Source organism: Chiloscyllium plagiosum, unplaced genomic scaffold, assembly GCF_037043375.1.
Source record: "Chiloscyllium plagiosum isolate Xiang-an unplaced genomic scaffold, Cpla_swu_hap1 HiC_scaffold_25, whole genome shotgun sequence".
In the NCBI taxonomy this organism is placed as follows: Eukaryota; Metazoa; Chordata; class Chondrichthyes; order Orectolobiformes; family Hemiscylliidae; genus Chiloscyllium; species Chiloscyllium plagiosum.
The window spans coordinates 33,807,445-33,830,821 of NW_028270163.1; the positions used below are offsets into that span (position 1 = coordinate 33,807,445).

At 39.2% G+C, this 23,377-nt stretch overlaps 1 protein-coding gene across 3 annotated transcripts in view; it reads left to right on the top strand.

Annotated features, from left to right (window-relative positions):
* fasn (fatty acid synthase) overlaps positions 1-23,377 on the top strand; it is an 88,497-nt gene that overhangs the window by 33,277 nt on the left and 31,843 nt on the right. For all 3 annotated transcript variants that reach the window (XM_043714700.2, XM_043714699.2, XM_088000593.1), the window contains 14 exons: positions 874-1,077; positions 2,472-2,587; positions 3,823-3,998; positions 4,220-4,411; positions 5,285-5,365; positions 7,078-7,263; positions 7,372-7,551; positions 8,638-8,841; positions 10,134-10,447; positions 15,466-15,855; positions 16,892-17,056; positions 17,937-18,055; positions 19,450-19,601; positions 22,261-22,464. In XM_043714700.2, the coding sequence (XP_043570635.2) occupies positions 874-1,077; positions 2,472-2,587; positions 3,823-3,998; positions 4,220-4,411; positions 5,285-5,365; positions 7,078-7,263; positions 7,372-7,551; positions 8,638-8,841; positions 10,134-10,447; positions 15,466-15,855; positions 16,892-17,056; positions 17,937-18,055; positions 19,450-19,601; positions 22,261-22,464 (2,683 nt within the window). The remainder of the gene's footprint in view (positions 1-873; positions 1,078-2,471; positions 2,588-3,822; positions 3,999-4,219; positions 4,412-5,284; positions 5,366-7,077; positions 7,264-7,371; positions 7,552-8,637; positions 8,842-10,133; positions 10,448-15,465; positions 15,856-16,891; positions 17,057-17,936; positions 18,056-19,449; positions 19,602-22,260; positions 22,465-23,377) is intronic.

Below are 23,377 nucleotides of genomic sequence, written 5' to 3' on the forward strand. Positions count from 1 at the left end.
ATTTCAGAAATCTTTCAAACGTAGCCTACATGGGATAGTGTCCCAACAAAATAGGTCAAGTATATAGTGTTAATGATCAGCACAATGATAGGGCTAGAAAGTCCAAGGTGAAAATCATTGCAGTGGTCTTATGGTGGGGGTCACTGAGTGCTTCAGTTAGTTTGACAATGGGAAGATCGAGGGAGTTTAGAGGTTGGAGTTTGAGGTACTGGGATTGGCAGTGATTAAGTTAAGTGTCAACCCTCTATCATGTCATGTTGCTTAGCACTGGATCTTGCAGGTTGAAACCCAACATTCTGAAGGGAACAGAAGCAGATGGTACACCTTTTATTTTCCTATATTAAGTTGCTAAATACTATTAGTAGCATTGGTAGAGGATGTCTCTTATTTCAAGATTAGAATGGCGCTGGAAAAGCACAGCAGGTCAGGCAGCATCCGAGGAGCAGGAGAATCAAAGGCCCAAAATGTTGATTTTCCTGCTCCTCGCATGCTGCCTGACCTGCTGCGCTTATCCAGCACCACTCTGATCTCCAGCATCTGCAGTCCTCATTTTCACCTAGATGTCTCTTATTTGGCTGTTAGGAAAAATAACACCTAGTGCAGCGCTTGCCAGGAATGTGCAAATACATGCAAAATCACACCCAAAGCACTGAACTGCTTGACACTTCAGAGTTGGATTTCTAATCCATAAAGACATTGTCAACTAATTCTTCCAGATCCATTTTGCTTCAGCAATTACTTCTTTGTAAATATTTCCAATTTACTTTTGAATAATCGAGTTTTCATTATATTTTGTATTGATTCTGTACACTCTTTATTTTCTCTTTTCCTCACTCCTCCCATTCTCAATCATTCCCACCTTTCTGACTGCAGGTTATAACTGTCCCTAAACTTCGTTCTGCTCGTTGGATCAGTACATCGATCCCGGAATCCAAATGGGGCAGTGATCTGGCCAAGTTCTCCTCTGCTGAGTATCATGTCAATAACCTGGTGAGCCCAGTCCTGTTCCAGGAAGGACTGCAGCATATTCCCGATAATGCTGTCGTGATTGAGATTTCTGCTCATGCCCTCCTTCAGGTATTAGCCTTTCTTCTTTGACTTTGAACTGTTTGTACCATTTGACTTCATGGAAGGTCCTATTGAGTTAGAAAGTGTGCTTGCTATAAGGTTTATAAGAGTGAATTTTAATTAACACAAGGTATCTTTCAACATTTCAGTTGCATTCAGTTCCAACAGTTTTGAACTCCCGCCATGACAAGAAGAATGATTCTTATAAAGAAAATTTCAAATTGACATAGACATTTGCAGTTTTGGTTTGTCTGCATTAATTATGGACGACTGCACCTTTTTGGAATTTAACAACTTTGTGGTTACTTATAACTTTAAAGGTCTTTTAATATCAACAATATATTGAGAGATTTGACATTCTTGGAAAGAATTGCAGAAAATTACAGAAACCAGGGATACTATTGGCCTGTTTTGTCCATGCTGGCTGACCAGGAACCATCTAGCAGAATCCCACTTTCCACTTTTTTATTCCATTACCTTGTTGGTTATGCACTTCAGTGCATATACACTTTTGAAGTGTCATCTGAGTTTCTGCCTTATGTGAGTGAGAGGAAACATTTGTCACTGTACAACTTTGTTCAGTTTTAGCAAAGGTAATTGCTTTTAATGCCAATTCCATTATTGACTGACTGGAAGTGGGAGACTGAAGGTGTTTCCTTACTCTTCACTTGAGGTTAATGTCAGAACCTCACCTGCTTCAGGTACTAAGTTCCAGACACCGTCTGTTGAAAAAGATCACCTTTTAAATCCCCTTTCCACATCACACTAAATCCGTGCCCCCTAAATCTGAATCCCTCAGCAAAGCGGGATTGGGCTTTTTCATTGACCTACTCTCCTGAACCTATTCTGAGATGTAATCGCCCACCTTTGGAGCAGGTGGGACATGAACTTGGGCCTCCTGGCTGAGAGTTAGGGACTCTGTGACACTGTGCCACAAGAGCCCTTTTCATTTGCTCTGACACCCTGTGTAATTTTGTACACTTCAGTTAGATCTCCCCTCAGCCTTTCCTCAGTCCAAAGACTCCCACAATTAAAATTCTCCACTCAAGGCAACATTCTTATGAATGACCTCTGTATCCTCTCTAACACAGACACATCTTTACTATGACATCACATTACAAAGCCTTGATCAGAATTGCCTTTTTTCAGGGCACAATGGAGAACAAAACTATCTTGGTGCTGACGTTTATGAATTCCTATAATTTCTCTCAATTTTTATCCTATCAATAACAAGTTATTTTTCAGCTTATTAACATTTTTGAGGACATGTGGAAAGCCAAGTTGTAAAATTGGATTGTTCTGCTTGAAATAATACAGAACCGTAGCAAAATGTTTGTTATTTGATATAAAAATTTTAAAGGTTGTGAATGCATCTGCTGATGAGCATTTGCTCCTTACTTCAGGCTATTCTGAAACGAAGTTTGAAGCCTTCCTGTCTTTTTATCCCTCTGATGAAACGAGGGCATAACAATAACCTGGAGTATTTCTTGTCTCACATTGGCAAAATCTACGCAAGTGGGTAAGTGATTACACTCAAATGGAAAGCGAATTGTGAATTGAGAAATTAAATTTGAGTAGGGACACGTTCAATCCTTTGTAAAACTTGCTGCTCACAAGACACCATATGATGCCTCGTTTTTCCAATGTTAGCTGCCCAGTGCACCATTCATTAATCAAAAATAAGTCATGATTAATGAGAGGAAATGTTTGTCACTCTGCAACTTTGTTCAATATTAGCAAAGGACAGATAGGCTGCCTGTTTGGTAATTGCTTTTAATGCCAGTTTCATTATTGACTGGAAATGGGAGACTGAAGGTGTTTCCTTACTCCTCACTTGAGGTTCATGTCAGTGTATGCTGTTCCACTTGCTGGATTGTTTTCAAAACAATTAACTCCTAATTTTGGGTTAAATGCATTGGGTAAAACCAAAGACACATGAGGTAGAGGGTCAAGATATATAGCACAGCGCAGTATGAAAGCTCAAAGGATGGTTATTTAGATAACGGCAAGTGTGGATGTCAAAAGCCTTGTGGATTATGAACTGATGAAGGAGAGGATTGTAACATCTTGACGCCAATTATATCTGGTGGCCAGGATTGGATACAGACATTTCCATGTTGGTGGAGCTGTGCCCAGAGTGCCAACAAAGACAAAAGTTACTGCTAACAGCTCCCTCACATTTCTGGGAATGGCCAGATAAACCTTGGACTCAGTTGCACATTGACTGTACGGGCCGTTTCATGGGCTCAATGTTTTTAGTCATTGTAGATGCCCACTCAGTGGTTGGATGGGCATAGAGTTCATTCGACAAGGCAGCACTCTTGGACTATGGGTTACAGTTATTCAAAACTATGGTCAAACTTGGGTGATGTAAATGTCAATGGCTGAATGTAAATGTGGGGAGGACCTTTAATGAGTGATCTAATTTTAGGACCCTCATAACAGTTTGTTTTTTAAGTAACCTCTTGAAGCCAAAAGCTTTCTGATTATTGCAAGCTTTACTTTGCATCTTCAACTCAAATTTGCTTTTTAAAATGGCCAAAGCTGCGTCAATCTCTACTTTCCATAATAACAGAAGAATCCGTCTCGAGCTGACTTTGGAACAAACCAAGTCCGTTCTGGTAAATTGTTGTTGCTTAAGTTGGTTCCCCATGTAGGTCTGAGAAGATCTTAAATAAATGCACCTATGTGGTGATTATCATATCTAAATGACATAAAAGGTTTCAACATTCATGTGTTACTTTGAAATGACAGGGCAAACCTGGACTCCAACAAGTTATTCCCACCTCTGAAGTATCCAGTCCCTGTTGGAACTTCCTTAATATCCCCCTGCATCACGTGGGACCACAGCCAAATCTGGGATGTACCCAAGACTGAAGACTTCTCCTCAGGTTCTGGAGGATTAGCAGCGGCTACAGTATTTAACATTGGTGAGTTGTTTCACAGTCAGAATCCTCCTGAATAGCTCCAAGAAATCTTGTTGCACTCGACTGATTAAGCGCTCATGCTTTCTGTATTTAGCTTTTGGATATTGTAAAACAACCGCCTCAATTGAAACTTATTCAGATAATCCAATTCAAATTTAATTTTTATTGCAGTGTATTATTTTAATTGATTTTGATATCTTGTTGATTTTGTGCCCTCCACTCAGATATGAGCCCTGAGTCTCCAGACAATTATATAGTTGATCATTGCATCGATGGGCGAGTACTTTATCCAGCCACTGGATATCTAGTTCTGGCCTGGCGAGCACTGTTGCGACTGACTGGAGCTGTTATGGAACAGACACCTGTAATATTTGAAGACGTTGTTATACACAGGGCAACCATCGTTCCAAAAATAGGTACTGTGTTCAGAATGTTAACATCGTGCATTTCACATTGTCCTTTTTTTTTCTCTGGATGAAGGTCATGTAAGAAATAAAAGTAGTCTGGAATATTCCATGCATTTCAATGAGTTTACAACATAAACAGGACAATAGTGTAGAGAATGGTCCCATTTGGAGCAATAAAGAAAAATAATAGACTTCACAAATTTTGAAGAGTCTTGTGAGTTCAAAATCACTGAATTGTTATGATACGGAAGGTAGTCGGGGCCCATCATGCTTGCACTGGCTCTCCAAATGAGCATCATTACACATTGCTAATTTCCTGCTCCTTCCCTGTACCTTTACATGCTACTTCTGTCCAAATAATAATAGAGAGCTCTCTTGAATGCCTCAATTGAACCTGCCTCCACCACATTTCCAGATAAGTTATGTTCCGGTTCAGTAGTGAAGATGTTGATCGAAGCTGGCAAGGTTTTGTTTTTGAATCTAGCTATTTATTTTCAAATAACATTTGAAAAATCTCTCGTTTCTGCAACTCTGAAATGTGGAAATTGTTGATGTGACAGATGGAAAACAAAATGTAAAGATGAAAACCTTTTTTAATTTTGACAACCCCTTCACCTCCCACCCCACCCCAAACACTTAGTTCTACAACTAAGCTGTTCAATAGCTCCATGTTCTTATCTTTATTGATTACCTGCACTGCCAGGATGAGGAAAGAAAGAGTAAACTTGGTGAGAAGAAATCCAAAAGAGCAACTGGGGATATTTTATGGTTTTATTTCATGTTGAACTGTAAGAATTGTAATTTTAGATAGGTGAGATTATTTGAACAAAAACCAATTTGTGAATTTCTCTCGATGCATTTTTATCTTTTCCTTCTCTCAAGGCTCTGTACAGCTTGAAGTGCGGCTCATGCCGGCATCAAATAGATTCGAGGTCTCTGAGAACAACAGCCTGGCTGTTAGTGGTAAGTCACGTTGATTAAAGCTTTGATCCCAATGAGCTGAATGTATGGTGTTGGCTGTTCTAACAACTGCATGGTTAAAAGGAAAGTCCAAGGGCTTGCTGCACATTCAAAAACACCAGCAATTGGGACAAATTGTGATTGTACAAACATGTGAGACACATTATGAAAGTGAAGGCTCTTGAATAAGCAAGCATCGGAGTTTCAACTTATTCATAAACATAGTCTCCTGACACTTTACACTGAAAGCATTGACTCCTTCAGTGGGGTGTATTTCACATGTTGATCTCCTCATTTAGTACCAAGCAATGTGTATGCATTGTTGTTATGTGGTCAGCGATCTGAATGTGTCATATTAGAGGAAGCTGGCTATAGTGAATTGGCTGTGTAATAACATCTGCTGGTTTGTATATCGAGTGGCCAATCTGCTTCTAGTGGTGAAATTTGAAATGTTCCCCATAGACATTGGTTGGACTCTGCTGACTTGGGAAATTTTGAGTGTCAGACTTTCCAGTCCTGAACCTTTCATTGTGCCCACCAGTGAAACCTTATGGGGAGGCTGCCAATTAACAGGCCATCATAGCCTTTTCTATTCATTACTAGATTTGTCACACTCCTGTCTCCATGAGCACCTTCCACCCAGTGAGAGTGCTGCAAATGTTCAAGTAGGAAGTGTAGTAGGAATGCGATGGAGGTGCCATCTTGACCTTGAGGTGGTTGCCACTGCATTAGAACAACACTGTCACGACATTTGTCTGTAGTGTCTGGCACAAAGGCCAGCCTCTGAGCCTGAAAAATAGCACCCTTCCAATGTCATTTTGGAGGTAAACATTTAAAATCCATCAAATTGATTGCAGCTTAGCATCCTACTCTGCTCCCATCTCCTCTGAGCCCAGGCACATGGGCTCTGTGCCTGGCAGAAAGCTGGCAGCCCAGAGGTCTGAATTTCTATGATTACAGTTGGCACTCATTGGCTAACTGGACTCCAACCACTGCTGGGTGTATTGTTGTCACTGATATGATCCAACCTGTGGATGGAAGTACATGGGTGAGCCAGTCTGATATTTTATTTGCCCTAATTTTGGTGTCTTCCAACTGCCCAAAACATGATTCCACAGAACTGAGAGAATTTTCCCTTTGCCTCAGTGCTATATTTTATGGCTATCAATGAGAAATATCCTTTCTTCATTGTTGTGACCCGATTCATATAGAGGTTTTTAGTTTGAATTTGGAAGTTTTGCTTGCAATTCATGAACAGAGTTCTGAATTTAATATATCTGATTTCATAAACTACAGTGAGTAAAATGACTGGGTCTACACAATTATCAGCTTGCCAGTTTTTTTATAAGTCAAAATTTCTATACATTATGGTGGTCATATTTATACAGAAGTAACTGGTTATGAAGCTTAATGATGTATTTGTTTGAGAAGTGTTTGCAGCCAGATTTTGCTCAAACGATAATCTAATTTTGCTAATCTAAACTTTGGTTATTTGAATCAAGTTCTGTACTTAAGACCCAATAGTTATTTTATTATTAAAACATTTTTGAATACAATGTGTTGAATTAAGGGATGCAGGATCAAATTCTTAATGATCATACATTAGTGTCACAAAATAACAAATATGCACAGGTGCTTGTATATGTTTTCATGTCTTAGAAATTGGTGGAGGCACTTTCTAAGAATTTAATTGAACGTTATGTTACTCCTTTCAGGGAAAATCTCTCTTTTGGAAGAAACCGCCCTAAATGACTTTAAAACTCAGCTAAATGCAAATGCGAAGTTTGAAGATACAGAGACAACGTTCCGCCTCTCTCCAGGAGATGTTTACAAAGAGCTGCGCCTACGAGGATATGAATATGGAAAAAACTTTCAGGGAATCTTGGAAACTAACAACGCTGGTAAGTGCCATCCTGAAACTTCAGTTTGTACTTTAAAAACAGGCACACATACACACAACTTGTGTTCAACTGATCATAATCTATTAAAATCTCCTTTTCCCATGCTAGGGGATAAAGGAAAGTTGCTATGGTCTGGGAACTGGGTGACACTTTTGGATACCATGCTGCAGATGATTGTGGTCGGCCTGTCAGGACGCAGCTTGAGAATACCAACGCGGATCCGCTCTGTGTGCATTGATCCACAACTTCATGAAGAGAAAGTCCAAGATTACCAGGAAAATAAAAAAGGTTATTGAGGGCATTTGTTTTTTTTTTGTTGTCATAAAATTACATTTTGAATATTTCGCCTTCAAACAGCTGCGTCATGTTGCGTGATTGAGCTCAATATATTTAAAAAATTCTGTTCATGGTTGCAGCTGGCAAATTGTAGTTCACTTTCTTAGCAATTTTATATTATGATATCAAGTTATAAATTAAGTCAAGTTTGCCAAGTAAAAATTTACAAAACAGTTTGTTCTAGTTTCCAGCAAAGTGGTCACTGTCGTGTTAACATGTCTACCAACAGACTATGTCCTGACATCTGCACTTCCTGTGTGTGGGTTCTTTTAGGGACCTATGTGGTTCAGTGTGTGAAGTTAGCCATGCACTAACTTCAGAAGAGTCTTGTAGAGTAGACCAGATGTAGTTTGTTGCATTACCGCAATTATTTACAGGTTGTAAGAATAGGCCATACAATACTACAAAGATTGTAGAGAGGACCTAGCTTTTTAAGTCTGTCTCCCACTAGATTCTATTTTACCCTCCTGCTAAGGGGTTATAAATCTTCACAGTGGATGGTGCTTATTGCACACAAATGGACTACTTCAGATCCTTCCAGACTTGTACACAACATAGACCAACCTTTCCTTTCAAAGCAGTAGGTTTAGATTTTGAAAAGTTAAAAATCTTGCTCCTAAATGCTAGTCTGCAGGAGCTGGCATTGCCTCAGTTTATGAAGCTATGGCATTACTCTGATCTTGGATCCTATGTCTAGTACACAAATGTAAGTTACGTCATGATATATCTTTAACTTTGTTTTATCTGTGTGTACAGCAGATGCTACATCAATACATTCATGAACACACTTCACTAAGATATTGACCAGCTTTGATTTAGTTATTTCTGAAGCATTCGTGCAGGGCAGCAGAAGCTTCTGATGATTCCAATATTTGTTTGCACCACAAAGAAATAATTCTGTAGAATGCCACATCTGTATTTTGCATCCGTACTTTGAAACATAATGCAAAGTTTTTTTTTTCCCCTCTGGTTCGTCATAGTCTTGTGAGATTCTTGTTTCTGAACATGCGCACTTTGTTGTGTTCCTTTTCTTCACAGCTGTGGATGTCATTGTGAATCGTTGCCTTGACAACATTGTGGCAGGTGGTGTCCAGATCAGTGGGTTGCATGCAACAGTAGCTCCACGACGCCAGCAACAACAAATGCAGCCCATTCTACAGGAGTTCCACTTAAGCCCATACTTTGAGAATGACTACCTGATCAGTAATGAGAAACTTCGCTCCTGTCTAACACAGTGCAAAGGTGAGTGGCCAGTCTGAGATTTAATGTCTCTGGTGTAAAAATATGTATTTGGGAAGTGTTCTGTCAGCCTTTCCATTAAAGGAATCAAAGTTCAGTAATAACTTGGTGTACATTGCAATCTCATTTCTACATCTAGTTTTGAACTATTTTAACTCCTCTTGTGTTTTATATTTCCTTGAGTTATACATCATTCCAAAGGACCAGAGTTATACTTCCAGGTGATACTCAGCACATGTGACAGCATCTGTGAAGACAAGCCCAGTTAATGTTTTGAGTCCAGAAACTTTTCTTCAGCACTGTCTCCACAGATTCTGCCAAACCTGCTGAGTGTCTCCAGCAATTTGTTTTTGTTTCAATTTCCAGTGGCCTTAGTTCTTTGGGTTTTTTTAAACTTCTAGGTCTTTGACATTGCAACTGTGTGACTGAGAGAAAAAAAACAAACCAGCCAAAGCTGTTTCCATGCTGTACATCTGTATGACTCTTTCATGGAAAATACCTGCTGTCGTGTTATACTTATGATGACTTGTCTAAAATCAGAAATCATTATTGTATGTGCTGCTAAGCATTGGAGTACAAGCCTGGTCAGAGTATTGAGTACAGGAGTTGGGAGGTCATGTTGCGGCTGTACAGGACTTTGGTTAGGCCACTGTTGGAATATTGCATGCAGTTCTGGTCTCCTTCCTATCGGAAAGATGTTGTGAAAATTGAAAGAGTCCAGAAAAGATTTACAAGGATGTTGCCAGGGTTGGAGGATTTGAGCTATAGGGAGAGGCTGGACAGGCTGGGGCTGTTTTCCCTGGAGTATCAGAGGATGAGGGGTGACCTTTATAGAGGTTTAGAAAATTATAAGGGGCATGGATAGGGTAAGTAGGCAAAGTCCTTTCCCTGGAGTCAGGGAGTCCAGAACTACAGGTCATAGGTTTAGGATGAGAGGGGAAAGATATAAAAGAGACCTACGGGGCAACCTTTTCACGCAGAGGGTGGTACGTGTATGGAATGAGCTGCCAGAAGATGTGGTAGAGGCTGGTACAATTGCAACATTTAAGAGGCATTTGGATGGGTATATGAATAGGAAGGGTTTGGAGGGATATGGTCTGAGTGCTGGCAGGTGGGACTAGATTGGGTTGGGATATCTGGTCGGCATGGACGGGTTGGACCGAAGGGTCTATTTCCATGCTGTACATCTCTGACTCTATCACTGTTTGCTGTCTCTATTTCCACCTGTTAAATGCACCCTTATTATTAAAGTACTGAAACTTTCATTCCACTGTCTCTTATTTAAATATCTTAAGGTTTTGTGCAGAAGCTGCAGGACAAGTTGTCCAATCATGGACTGAAGCTTGCTTTCTCCGGCCTACCAACTGGTGTGACCACTGCTGCTGGAACCACTGGATCTGAGAAAGGACTCCTGCACATGCTCAGTGTACTGTGTGCTTTAGACCTGAATGGGAATCTTTGGTCAGAACTGCAGCAAACAGTAGAGACTGAGAAAGATTGTCTACGTGAGGATGAGTTACTGAATGGATTACTGGATAGTCCAGCACTGAAAATCTGTCTTGATATCTCCTTGGAAAACATTGTGAACAAAAAGATGAAGGTTATAGAGGTAAAGGCATGATTTTCACTTCCTAACAAAGTTTATATTCAGTAATTTAATATACAATAATTTCATGACTCTTTGGATAGAGTTAGGAAAGTGGATGGAGTTGGAAGGGGACAAGTCTTTTTGACCACTTTAGCGATTGGTTGATAAGATAATGTGATGGACGAGGTTGAGGTTGTTGCAATAACTTCAGAGACCATTATTCTGTCACTAGTCATTCATTAATAATCAGTGAAGAGTCCTTGACACTGATCCAGCTTCCTCAGAACCAGTTCTCACAGTGACACTCCCTGTTGTTTTTTCCTTTCTCCCCCACATTACTGCCGAACAGCAGTAGCGCTTATTTTTTCAGATTTGTTTTTCTTGCACTACCTCCTGACAGCGGTAGTGCTTATTTTTTTTCCCCAGCACCCATGTCGTGTGTGCAGGTGTCAGAAAAATGACAAATGTTTCAATCTTTCTTTATATTCCACCACGGGGAAGAAAGGAAACACCCAAGTGGCCAGAGACGAGCAGTGCTGTTCTTGAGAGAGGACAATGCTGTGTGACACTCCGTTCTTACCTGTCAGCCATGGCTCCCTGATTGGACCAGATTAATTGCCCTAATCAAGGCACTCCTATCCTATAAGGTCAACTGGGCTGACCTCGTTAAAATCATTACAGTTGTGAATATCATCTACTTTTTTTAATTTAGAAACTGATTTGCTTATGTCACATGTCAGATGTGAGTTGATTACCATAAGGCATAGGAGCAGAAATTAGGCCATTCAGCCCATTGAGTCTATACTACCATTCAATCATGGCGGATAAGATTCTCAACGCCGTTCTTCCACTTTCTGTTTGTAACCCTTGATACTCAAGAATCTATCTTAAATATACACAATGACCTGGCCTCCAGAGCTTTCTGTAGCAAACCACTCACTCACTGAAGAAGTTTCTCCTTATCTTTGCTGTGAAAAGGTCTTCCCTTTACTCTAAGGCAATGCCCACTGCACAGATGGAGAAAAAGTGGGGATTGGGTTATGGTAGGGAACAGTCATGATATTTGAAAAGAAATCCATGAACTGATCAATTATTATCAGGAGCTCAGCTCAGAGGAGGAAAGCAAAGATATACTTGGTGATTGAGAAGGAGATTCTGGGAATGGCATCTGAATATTTTTTTTGTGACGTGTAGGATTTGACATTTTCGTAATAGTAATTGAGACCTTTCAGGCATGATCATCCAAATACAGCTCTCCTTTTTTCAAACTGTATATGTTTTTTGGAGGGTGTTTTGAAGGGATTTATTCTGTATATACTCTACAGGTGCTTGCTGGTAGAACATGTGCAAAATATACACACTGGAAATATTTTAACTTTTTAATACTTTGTTTGATTTGGGCATCACTTTTTACCACATTTTTACACTTTGATATTTTCACAGCTACTGAGCGAGTGTTGTAAGTCAAGAATTGAGATCAAAGTTAACTGGTTTCAATGTGCTTTAATGATTAACATGGAGTCTGTCTTTTCAGGGAGGAGAATAAACAGCTCACTCGAAGTGCTGTTCTAGCTTTCCTTGGGCTTCAACAAGCATGCAGTGCATTATAAAGATGTGTGGGCTTATTATAGGTTGGAACATTCCTTCTATCTGGGCACTCAAATTCCTCCATTGCACAAAAATTTCCACAGTTATGATTTGTACTCAAGAAGTCGTGGTGTTCGTCTGTGTGCAGGAGGTCACCCTCAGTAGTGGGAGGAGGGGCTAGGGTGGATAAATGTTACACAATGAATGCCTTGTGACTGATACCAACAAAATTGGCACAAACATTCAGAGCCCATTGGCAATCCTATCCAGTTAAAATACCATTGGGTTTCTAATGACAGCATGGAATCTGATTTGCATGGATTAACAAGACCCGCCTGCTTTGATTCAACCATCTCCATGAAACACAAAATTAGAACTAGAACCAGTAGGATTGGGGTCACAAGGTTTCAGTTGATTGGGTTAAATTTTAGCAGTAGAATGAACTTCAGAATTCTAATTTTTGTTCCCTATCAATTCAGACTCTTTTATATGTAATGTCCTTGAGAAATTGTTAGGGGAGTGCTGTCGATTATTATATGATGTATTGTACTTTTACCAAGACTCCAAGATATTTTTCATTATTTGTTTTACAGATTCATGCTGCTTAATCAAATATAATGAGCTTGACGTAAATTTTCCAATGCAGTTGAATCTGCAGCTATACCGACTTGTTTGCACTTGGACTGCCTGGTCTCCAGATATGACTGCACCCTGTCTGATTAGTAGCATACCTTGAATTGTATAGTTTATTGAGCAAAGAGTGTTGTGGCAATTACATTTCTTAAAACACAACAATTCTGATTTTAAAATTAAAGACTGTCCTTTTTAAATTAATGGCACAATTTTGGTGACCTGTGCACCCAGTTTTGGGTGTAATGGGAATGCCAATAGTAGTTTAAGTGGAACAGCAGTAACAAAGCAGCTAAAGTGTAGACTCTATCACCACCCTTGACCAGGAGTTATGAGCTATTCTTACCTGGACTGCTGTAGGCCCCATCTTCTCTACTTCAGGAAACTGGAATTGATAGCCTTGTTGGACAGGAATATTCAGGGTTATGGAACAGAGGTAGTAAGTGGAGCTGGGGAGATAGTAATAAAATGGTAAGCTCCGTGGCTAGTAATCCAAAAGCTCGAGTCAGTGCTCAGTCTATATGGTGAATGGCCGCCTCCTGTGCTTTTGTTCCAGGATTTGAATCCCATTGTGTTAGCTGTGACTAACAAATCTGAAATATAAAGCTTGTCTTATAATGGTGAACATGACAACAATCATAGATTGTTGTCAAAGCCCTCCCAGTTCAGTAACTGCTGCAGAGGCACCTATGACCAGTTTAGGGCAGAGAGTCTGCATGTGGAGGTCCTGGCAGGCAGCTTGGACGTGAAATGTGTTTGCACCATCTTGCCAGGCATGCTGTAATGCTGGCATATAAGATGGTGCCAAGGAGTAATATCAGGGCAGCTTCCTTGCAAGCATCTCCTGCATTAATTGTCAGACTGAGTTTAATGATTTTGCCACTTGGTATCTGCATTTAGGATTTCCAATGCCTTTTCTTTTGTTTGCTTGCCATATAATCCCCTGCCACTTTGGCCTGGCCATTGCTGATAATGAGCTGAGATGCCAGTATGCACTCCCAACGTTTCTGAATGCCTTCCCCTGCTTAATGATCCTCCCATCCAAGCATCTCCTCCTTCTTTCTAAATCTCAGACTTTTCTTTTTTTCACTCTCGCCAATAATGAGGAACATGAATTACATTTCAGACTTCGATCTATCCACAATTTGTAAATATTTAAAACAAAGACATCTGAAAGTGAAAAAAGCTGCTTCAGATCCTCTAATTATTCATATGCTATGGACTGTTATTAGCACACTTGCATGAATATATATCTGTTCCACTAAATGTGCTATTTGCCTCATGTAGTCATTATTGTAACACAGCTCATTTTGGGTGGGTAGGGGGGCTTTCCCAGGGGCAGAAACCAGTAATGCTTGGAAGTGGAAGTACTGGTCATACTGGAGCTACATTTTGAGATGCAAAGTTTTTTGTTTTGTATGCAAAGTTTCATACAAGCAGATCACTTACTATACAAAGTGCATAGGTGTAATAGAACAGAGCGAGGAATAGTGTGTTATGGATGCAGCGGAGGTGCACCTAAGAGTGAGATCAATCTTAAAGTAACTGAATTCAGTGAAATGAATGCATCATTTATAAATTCTACTGGTCTTTTCCTCTGGCGAACCTCTCAAACATTAACATGTATCTATCTACCCTCCACTTACCTGCCTTTGAGCTCTTTTTATCCTTCCTCAAATTGAGCATTGCTAGAAATTAGCATATTCATTAAGTATTATCGTAATCCCATTGATCTATCGGCATTATACAAATTTGGTTCAAATGAACCACGGAAACAGGAATTCCTGGCATTGGAACTCTGGCTCCTGAATGGCATTTACTTTGGAAGAAATGAAGAAGACTGGGAATCTCTCAGAAGCAAGTAGAGACTTGGTATAACAGGATCTCTGTCATGCTGCTTTACCATAAGACCCTTGTGCCCTGCCAAGAGTGGGTGTTTGACTGTGTGTACACACACACACACACACACACACACACACACACACACACACACACACACACACACACACACACACACACACCAAGAAAATCAATGCCAAAATATTTAATTTCACTTCCATAATATTTCCTAGGATTTTCACAGCTGAAATATACAACAAGAGATGACCCAAGAGTGTGTCCATTCATTTAAATGATGGAGTTTATTTGGTTAGTTACCAGTCCTGACATACTTACATTAAAGAATTATGCTATTGCCTTCCTGCAGTCCTGTACACTTGTAAAATGAATATATGAAGACTTTTTTCTTTGAAAGCTTGTTTGGAATTTTCCATCATTTTGTCCTGGCTGTTGTTCAGGAACCTACGGGTACTGTCAAAGTCATCAACATTGAGCATCATCTTTCTAGTTGGGGCTTTGCTGGTTTACCTCTGAAACATCACCCACCAGGAACAGACCTTTTTAACAAAACTTGTTAAGCTTTAAATGTGTGAAATGCAAGTCAATTTTTATTTGCTTATTTTCTGAATTCTGCATATGGAACAAAAAAAATTAATTTTATTTAACTTTGCTGTTTAAATTGGCATAGCTATCATACACTGAGTTCAATCTGATCCTGTGAATAAAAGGACTGAAGATGGAATTCCTAGAAGTTAACCCCACCCCCAAACTTTTGTTTTTTATGATTTTGGATTTGCATATCTCTGGAGAGATTAATGATTCAGGTAGTTTAGGGAAAGTGTGGTGTGACACATAAAATAACAGTATTTGATGCCTGAGCCCACATGAATCACTTTTTTTTTCCTCCCTTGACATTTTAAAAAAAAAATTTCATATGTTGCTTCATTTACAATTCCTTTTTTCTTTCATTTTTGCCCCTTTAGGTTTCAGCTGCCAGTGGAAACTTGTACTCTCGCATTGTTCCTTTGCTGAATAACCAGCCAGTCATTAATCTTGATTATATTGCCACTGATCTGAACCCAGAATCCCTGTCGGCCAATCACGATCAGCTCCAGGAAATGGGTGTTTCCATTGATCAGTGGAATCCCCTGAATCCTGCCTCTTCCAATCTGGCCAATGCTCAGCTGGTTGTCTGTAACTGTTCAGCATTCCTTTTTGAGGACCCTCAGACTGTTGTCTCCAATATGGCTGCTGCTGTGAAAGATGGTGGATTTTTCTTGCTGCACACCGTTCTTAAGGGCCAAATCCTTGGTGAGACAATTGCGTTCCTTACAGGAAAAGATCCGAAGCAATCACAGGGGCTTCTAACGCAGGTAAAATAATTTTGAAATACATAGTTATGTTTATTCTTTTACGCATATCATATACAGCAAACCCAAGATTTTTAAAAAATATATATTTTCGTAGTGGTTCTTCAGATGATTTCATAAGTTGAAGAAATAGAAAACACAAAATATCAGCATGAACGCACATTTTAAATTTTTCACATTGCTGTTAGGCTGCAATTTACTGAGTAAGAAAATATGTTTGCCATACAAACAGCTCACAACTATACATTATTTATATAAATCACCGATTTGAATTTGAGTAATGTTTTTGGAAATCTTGTCTTGACCGGTGTACCTTTTTATCATTACCTACAAAAAAAACCAAGGAGACCTTTTTTTTTAGTAAACATTCAATGCAGAGATCCTTTGTTCTACTGAGTTGTGGTTGTTTGTTTTTCTTACTGATCTAACTTCTTACAGAACTCAGATATGATTGTTTGCATGGTAATATGAACGTACCTTTTTTTCCTTAAGCTGTGTATTTAATTTCATATACAAAATGTCCTGATTGTTCTCCAGATTTACTGATACAAGCTAAATAAACAATTTTGTAGTACTGATGTATTTCTTTCTGTTTTGTGATATTGTGTTGAATGCAAAACAAGAAAGAAAAGTATCTTGGGGTTGAATGTCATTTTAGTAAAATTTAAATCCAAATATTTAATTAAATCCAAAACGCCTAGATTCTATACTTTTGTTAAATAGTGAACAGAGAAAATCTTCCGGCTGTACCTAGAGTTTCGTCTAAACTGAGTGACTAGGGAAATCCCCACCAAAGACTAAGTCAGTAATACAACTGAGAATAAATCAAAGTTCGTTAGAACTTTCAAAGCAAGGAGTTTGTGTCTACTTGAAAACCATTGGGTGAAATGTTTTCACTTTTCTTTCCTCCCCATTTCGGTACTTGATCATTTGGTTTGAAAGTGAAACTCCAGATATAATATATACAATATGGTCTCCAATTTGAATTATCGCTTCTGGCAAACTTACAATTTTACAAGTTGCCTTTTCTTTTCCACAGGGTGAGTGGGCAGAGGTATTTGATCAGGCTTCGCTTGACTTGGTTAGCATGAAGAAATCATTCTACGGTTCTGTCATGCTGCTGGGCCGCAAGAAGACCGAACCCAAGAACCCAATTTTCCTGACAGCCCACGCAACAGATTTCAGCTGGATTGAGCCTCTAAAAGTAAGGAAAATATCTGCATTTTCCTGAGTAACATGCAATCAAATGGTCATCCTGGCAATTATATCCAACAAAATATTTAAAGATGTTTTGGAGATTCTCCTTTTATTGTATTAAATGAGACAAGAGCAGTGGTCATGTCAGCTAGATGCAACAATGGTGAAATTGTTATCTTTCTTTACTGTTTTCTCTCTCTGTTCTTCTTGATAAGGTAGTGTTCCAATGATGTAATTGAATACCTAAAGCAGGATTTGTGTATGAGCCTTGACAGGCAAATGATACAAGTGAGCTCATCACTGACCTTACCCAGTGTTTTCAGGCCTTCATCCTAGTGAGGAGGGATGGTGACACAAACTAGATGTCCACTCCCTAGCCTGAAACCAAAAACTTCATTCTGTTTATGGATTGGAAACTCGCTGGACAAAGTCTGAGCCAGCAAAAGTTACCTTTGGGTGACTTGACTTGTATGCAGAGCCAGACGATGCCAAATGTTTGATTTTAGTCCACTTCTTTCCACTTACTGTGTTCTATAATGAATCATAAAGGTTTCCCCACTGTTGGCACCATGACCACTTGGGGCTTATGCTGTGTAATTCCCACCCTAAGCTCCTGTGGCTCACAGGGCACACAATCCATCATAAGGAACCTCCTTAAAATCCACTTCTATTTTATGTGGTGAATCTTCCTATAATCTCCTCTATTGGCGCCATTTTTATTTGGTTTTGCATCTGCGAACCACCTTGCGCTATTTTTCAATGTTAAATGCTGTTGTTAAGTAGAATGAGGTCATGTGAATTAGCATTTTTGCATCAATGGCCCTGAATTGAAGGATCTAACAGCTATGAGGCTAAGGTTTCTATAAATGTTTATTTTCTTCCTGCAGAAGATCTTAGAAGAGCCTTCAGAGGATCCAATCTGGCTTACAGTTGCTAATTGTGGCAATTCAGGAATTGTCGGAATGGTGAATTGCCTTCGTCAGGAACCACGTGGGCATAGAATACGGTGTGATTTTTATCCATTTAACAATTAATTAAATGTTTTTAAAAAGGGGATTCAGGAGAGGGTACAATCCAGCTGAGATTTATGGTCCCACCCAATTGAGCACCTTTCTTTAAACAATTTGTTCTTATTATATTTAATAAGATCCTTTTGTGTTTTTTATATTTTCTGCCAGTTGAGAACAATGACTATACTACTTTCAAAAATAAAGCCCTTTAGCATTTCCTTGAGTAGAAACTTACCATATCAAAAGCACTTTAAAGTTCTAATCTAGAATAATCTATTCTGAAAGGCTGTGGAAGCAAACTTCATGGGAACGTTCAAAAGACGTTGGGCACATACTTGACCATCTCAGTTTCTCCAGCACTTGCTGTTTTTATTTCAGGTTGCCAGCATTTTGCTTTTATTTAGGATATGTAGTGAGGTTTTCATTTTGGCTCTGTTTAACCTTGCCTATTTTCTGGAAATGTAGCTGGGCCTTGGTACTTAATAGGTTGATACTTAAATTTGGAAAATAGCTGGTGTAGTGAGATATTCTTTGCCACAGGCAAAAGAGAAATTATTAGCATATGGTAAGATAGCACATTTCAAGCTGAATAACATGAGATCGATCTGCATTATACTGAAAGGTGTCAAGGTCCTTGCAGAGGTTTTGGGGGCAAAGGGTCTATGGCCGAGATTAGAGATGGAGAACAGGACTAATACAGCTATTACATAAGAAGTGGGGGCTTAGCAGAAAGGTATATAAGTGAGAAAATATCATCAATGGAAGAAAAGAAAGCAACAAACAACATTGTTAAATGACTCGAAAACAGTGTCATGGAAAAGGGAAAATGTTGTTTTCAAAGAAAACAAATGAAAGCATGAAAAATCAGGGTAAATATTTTAAGAAATTGCAACCAGGATTGACAGGTATAAATGTGAACGCACAAAACATTCACACCAAAAATTGATAAGTTAAATGTATCAGTTACTAAAATAATTAAGAGGCAGCTCTTCTGAAATAAGCTATTAATGTCGATGGAACACAGAATAAGAGGGTAGGATGAATCAGGAAGCTATAGACTAGCATGAGCTATACTTAATTAAAAATACATGGGTTGGTTAGTGAAGGGCAGGTATACACCTCCTTAAGACAAAAGCTCAATTTTTAACATTCATTGGCAATAGTGAATTCAATTGTGTTATACTTATGATTTTCCTGTTAATGAACTGCATCTTAATACGCAGTAAAACAACTTCCAAAACAGCAGAGAAAAGCTGTCAAAGCAACAACATCTGAAATATATTCAGGTAGTCTAGATTTGTCTGACTTGTGCTTGAGTTGATAGGTTTTACAGTACACTGGCATGAATCTGCAGAAATGTTTATTTTTTTTAAAAATTATCTGTCCTCAGGTGTGTATTTGTAACAAATTTAATCTCTTCCTCGTCTGTTCCATCCCTGGATGCATGTGGAAAGGACATGAAAGCCATTCTCCAAAATGACTTGGTGATGAACGTCTATCGTGATGGACATTGGGGGAGTTTCCGACACACTTTCATACAAGGTATACAATTGTATGTTTATAATGTCAATATCATGAAATGAACTTGGTCTGTTTAACAAAGGTTAATTTATGCTGTACATAGAAAAGTATGGATCATTCATTGAATTTATGGCTTTCCATTCTCATTGTCGCAGTGTAACTGACTTGATCTCACTGTTAACTGCATCATACACAAATGGAATACTTTAGGGCTAGAACTGAGAAATTTGAAATCCTCCTTTTTAGTAGGCTGAGAGAGAATGGGACAGATTTTCAAATGTCAGCAGCATTGGCATGTGGTCTGGGCATGATTTCATAATTGGGTCCCAAGGATCATCTCTGGATTTGGATTCCAGCAGATTTTCAAACTTTTCAAGCAGCTGGGATAATGGGAAACATGCTTTATTCCGACTAATAGCCCACTGATCTCCTTCAAGTGCTTGTTAATAGGTCAGTGATGAGATTTTGAAAACTGTCTCTGGTGAAGTCAACTATTCTGATAAACTTTAGTGCCCGACTGTAGAGATCATCAGAAGGTTTCTCAACTTTTGATTAATTGAGCTCTGCCAGTTTAAGCACTGTGCCTTCGTCCAGCCTTTATGGCCACATTCATTCACCTCAACAATGCTGGCCCTCTGACAAGTTGTCTACCCTCACTTCAATGATGCCGACTTTCTAACAGATTGTGTACTCTCACAGGCAGGCCCTGTTATAGCTGCTACTTCCTTTCACTAGGGCACCAGAGAGGCCATTCATGTACTGCTGGATGTCAATACTTGGGCTCAACAATTTAGGGTATTGACATTTAAAAGTAGCATCACTGAGCAACATGATACACATCTAGCTGCAAGATCTAGAATTAACCTGGATACTGGGTCTGCTCTGAAAACCTGGTCCACTGTCTCCATGTTTATCCCCATTCAGTTGCCCTCTGTCATATATCTAAATCAAGGAGCTGACAGTAAACCTCAGTAGCTCTTTATTATCTTGAGAGTCCTGTTTTTCCAGCTTGTGGATATGAACCTTTTAGAGTGGGCGATAGCAACTCCCGGGGGATTTTTCTGGTGGAAAAGGAGTAGCTCAGCTAATTGATGCCTTAATTTAGTAGCTTGTTATGAGAGGAACAACCTTCATGATCTCAGGTTTTCTTCTTTTGTAGGTTTTTTTTTTAATATTGCATTGCTAGCAGGAAAGAAGAGATATGAATGTGAGAAAATAATAGGAATGAGGAAACGGCACCGTTACAAATTTTTTTAAGAAGGGGAGGGCCAAAGCAGGTGTATATAATATCTTGCTATCTTGTTTGCTCTGTTGTGTTGCATTAGAAGGGTGAGCCATTCTAAAACAAACTTCACTATCTTTGTGCTTCAGTTTCCATTGAGTCCAGTTGCTTTTGGGCATATTTTAATGTCCGAGTGAAATTATTTCATGACCTCTGGAAGATTAAAGTGGCTCCAGCCATTTAAGCATTCCACTGTTTTCTTTTCAAAAATTAGATAGAATTAAAGCCCCTAGTGTTCTCTTATAGATAATCCACATTGCAGAATGCCTTACATTAGTGGACAATGAGAATATTTAAATCATTAAAGATTTACCTGCAAGTGTCAATAATTATGGTTTAATACAGCAACCTGCCAGCATGACAGTTATTTCACATTGTGGGCATTTCTGATAAAGTTTCTGAGCCTTCTACAGCACTTAGCTATTCTAAACAGTGTCACAAAGGACAGCTTGTGTTGCTGTAGCTGTGGTATATTAATCCTGCATTGTCCTTCACAGCCGTTGACTCAACCAATCAAACCATCAGGTTTCCTCTGCTGTTCGGTTGAGCAGGATTGACATTGTTTTGTTTCACTTTTACATACCTGATCATAGCCTCAGTATTGCTATCAATTACTTGCCTTCTCACCTCTGCACTGTTGATGTCCCCAAAAATCTGTCCATTACACATCCTCTTCCTTATATGCTAACCCCTTAGCAACATTGTCTACCAACATGGGGTCAGCTGCAATATCAAAGATGGTAACATCATTTGGGGAAGTGGTGGCATCGTGGTAATATCACTGGACCAGCAATCCAGAACCCCAGGCCAATATTGTGGGCATGTATGTACAAATCCCACCATACTAGAGGGTGAAATTTGAATTCGGTTTAAAAAAAATCTGTAAGAAAGAGTTGATGTAATGGTGACCATGTAACCATTGTCAATTTGTCATACAGACACATCTAGCTTATTGATGTAGTTTTGGGAAAGAAATCAATCCTCTTTACCTGGTCTGGCCTACAGGTGATTCCAGACCCACAATAATGAGTTTGACTCTTAACTGCCCTTTTGGGCACTTTGGGATTGGCCAGCATTTATTGCCCAGTCAGCAGTGCTGAAATTAAAAATAAATCTTCTGCCTTTCTACTTCCAATTGTGACCCATCAACTGTCTTTGCATTATTAAAAGTCCTCACCTGACACTCGGTCTCAAATGAGCTACAATTGAGGTGGCCTGCAAACAAACCTCTACCATATAGATAGAAAAAAAATGGAAGTGAGGTAATAATATTTGACTTAATAAGAAAAGCCTGCTTACCTTGGGAATGAAATGTTTTCCATTAACATGCCCTTGCTTTCTAACATCTTGCTTTCAAATTAAATTAGACACAGTGAAAAAATGGGTTTATCCTTTCAGATCAAAATAAGGAGCAGACGGAATTTGCCTATGTAAATGTGCTGACTCGTGGAGACTTGTCATCCCTCTGTTGGATTTTATCACCACTGCAACACTTCAATTCCAATGATCCTAACATTCAGCTGTGCAAAGTGTACTTTGCATCTCTCAACTTCCGTGATATCATGCTGGCAACAGGCAAGCTACCACCTGATGCCATCCCGGGTAAGACCATTGAAGTGACATTTTACTCTATAGACTTTAAAATGATTGTACTGTTGTGCCTCCTTGGATTTCAGAATCAACACCTCCAAAAATGTTCTGAATGAAAGTGCAAGCCAGAATGAGATACTGCTGTAGGGATTATGGTGGGGGTGCGGGGGTGGGGTGGGGAGAGTGGGTGGCTGAGGAGACTTAGGCAGATTACGAGGGAAAGATGTGAATGTGTTTCTCCTGTTTTTAAATAGAAATTGGAAATAAAATCAAAAAATGCCTGAAAAAAATTAAATGAATGCAAAATATTGTAGATGCTGAAAATCTGAAACAAATATTGCAAATGCTGGGGAAATTCCATCAGATCTGGCAGCATCTTGAGAGAGAGAGAGAATTTCAAGTCCAGTATGATTCTTCAGAACTCCTGTTTCTTCTCAGAGTTCAGAAGAAGAGTCACATCAGGCTTGAAATGTTAACTCTGTTTCTCTCTCCACAGATGCTGCCTGTCCTGCTGAATTTCTCCAGCAATTTCTGTTTTTTTGTTCCTGAAAATATTCCAGGTCAGGTAAGAAATGGAATTAATGTTTATGGTTATGATTATCTTTTGGTTCTTGTGAGCTCAAATGTTAATTCTCTTTCTCTCCACCAGTGTTTTCTGCGCTGTTGAGTTTTCCCTTGTGTTTTTTGTTTTAGTTTCAGATTTTCAGCATGGCTAACATTTTAGCTCCTGTATAAATGGAAGAAGTTCTTGGGTTGGATGAGCCTACCTCTCCTGCCTTTATGCAGAGTTTCCTTTTGACACGTTTAATTGCAAGCACCGGATGCTTCTAGAATTGCTGCTTTAACCTCGCTGTTTCAGAATGTACTGTTGCAATGTAATGCTGTGGGTTTAAACTAAATCATTCGGCAATTCGAGAGAAGAAAA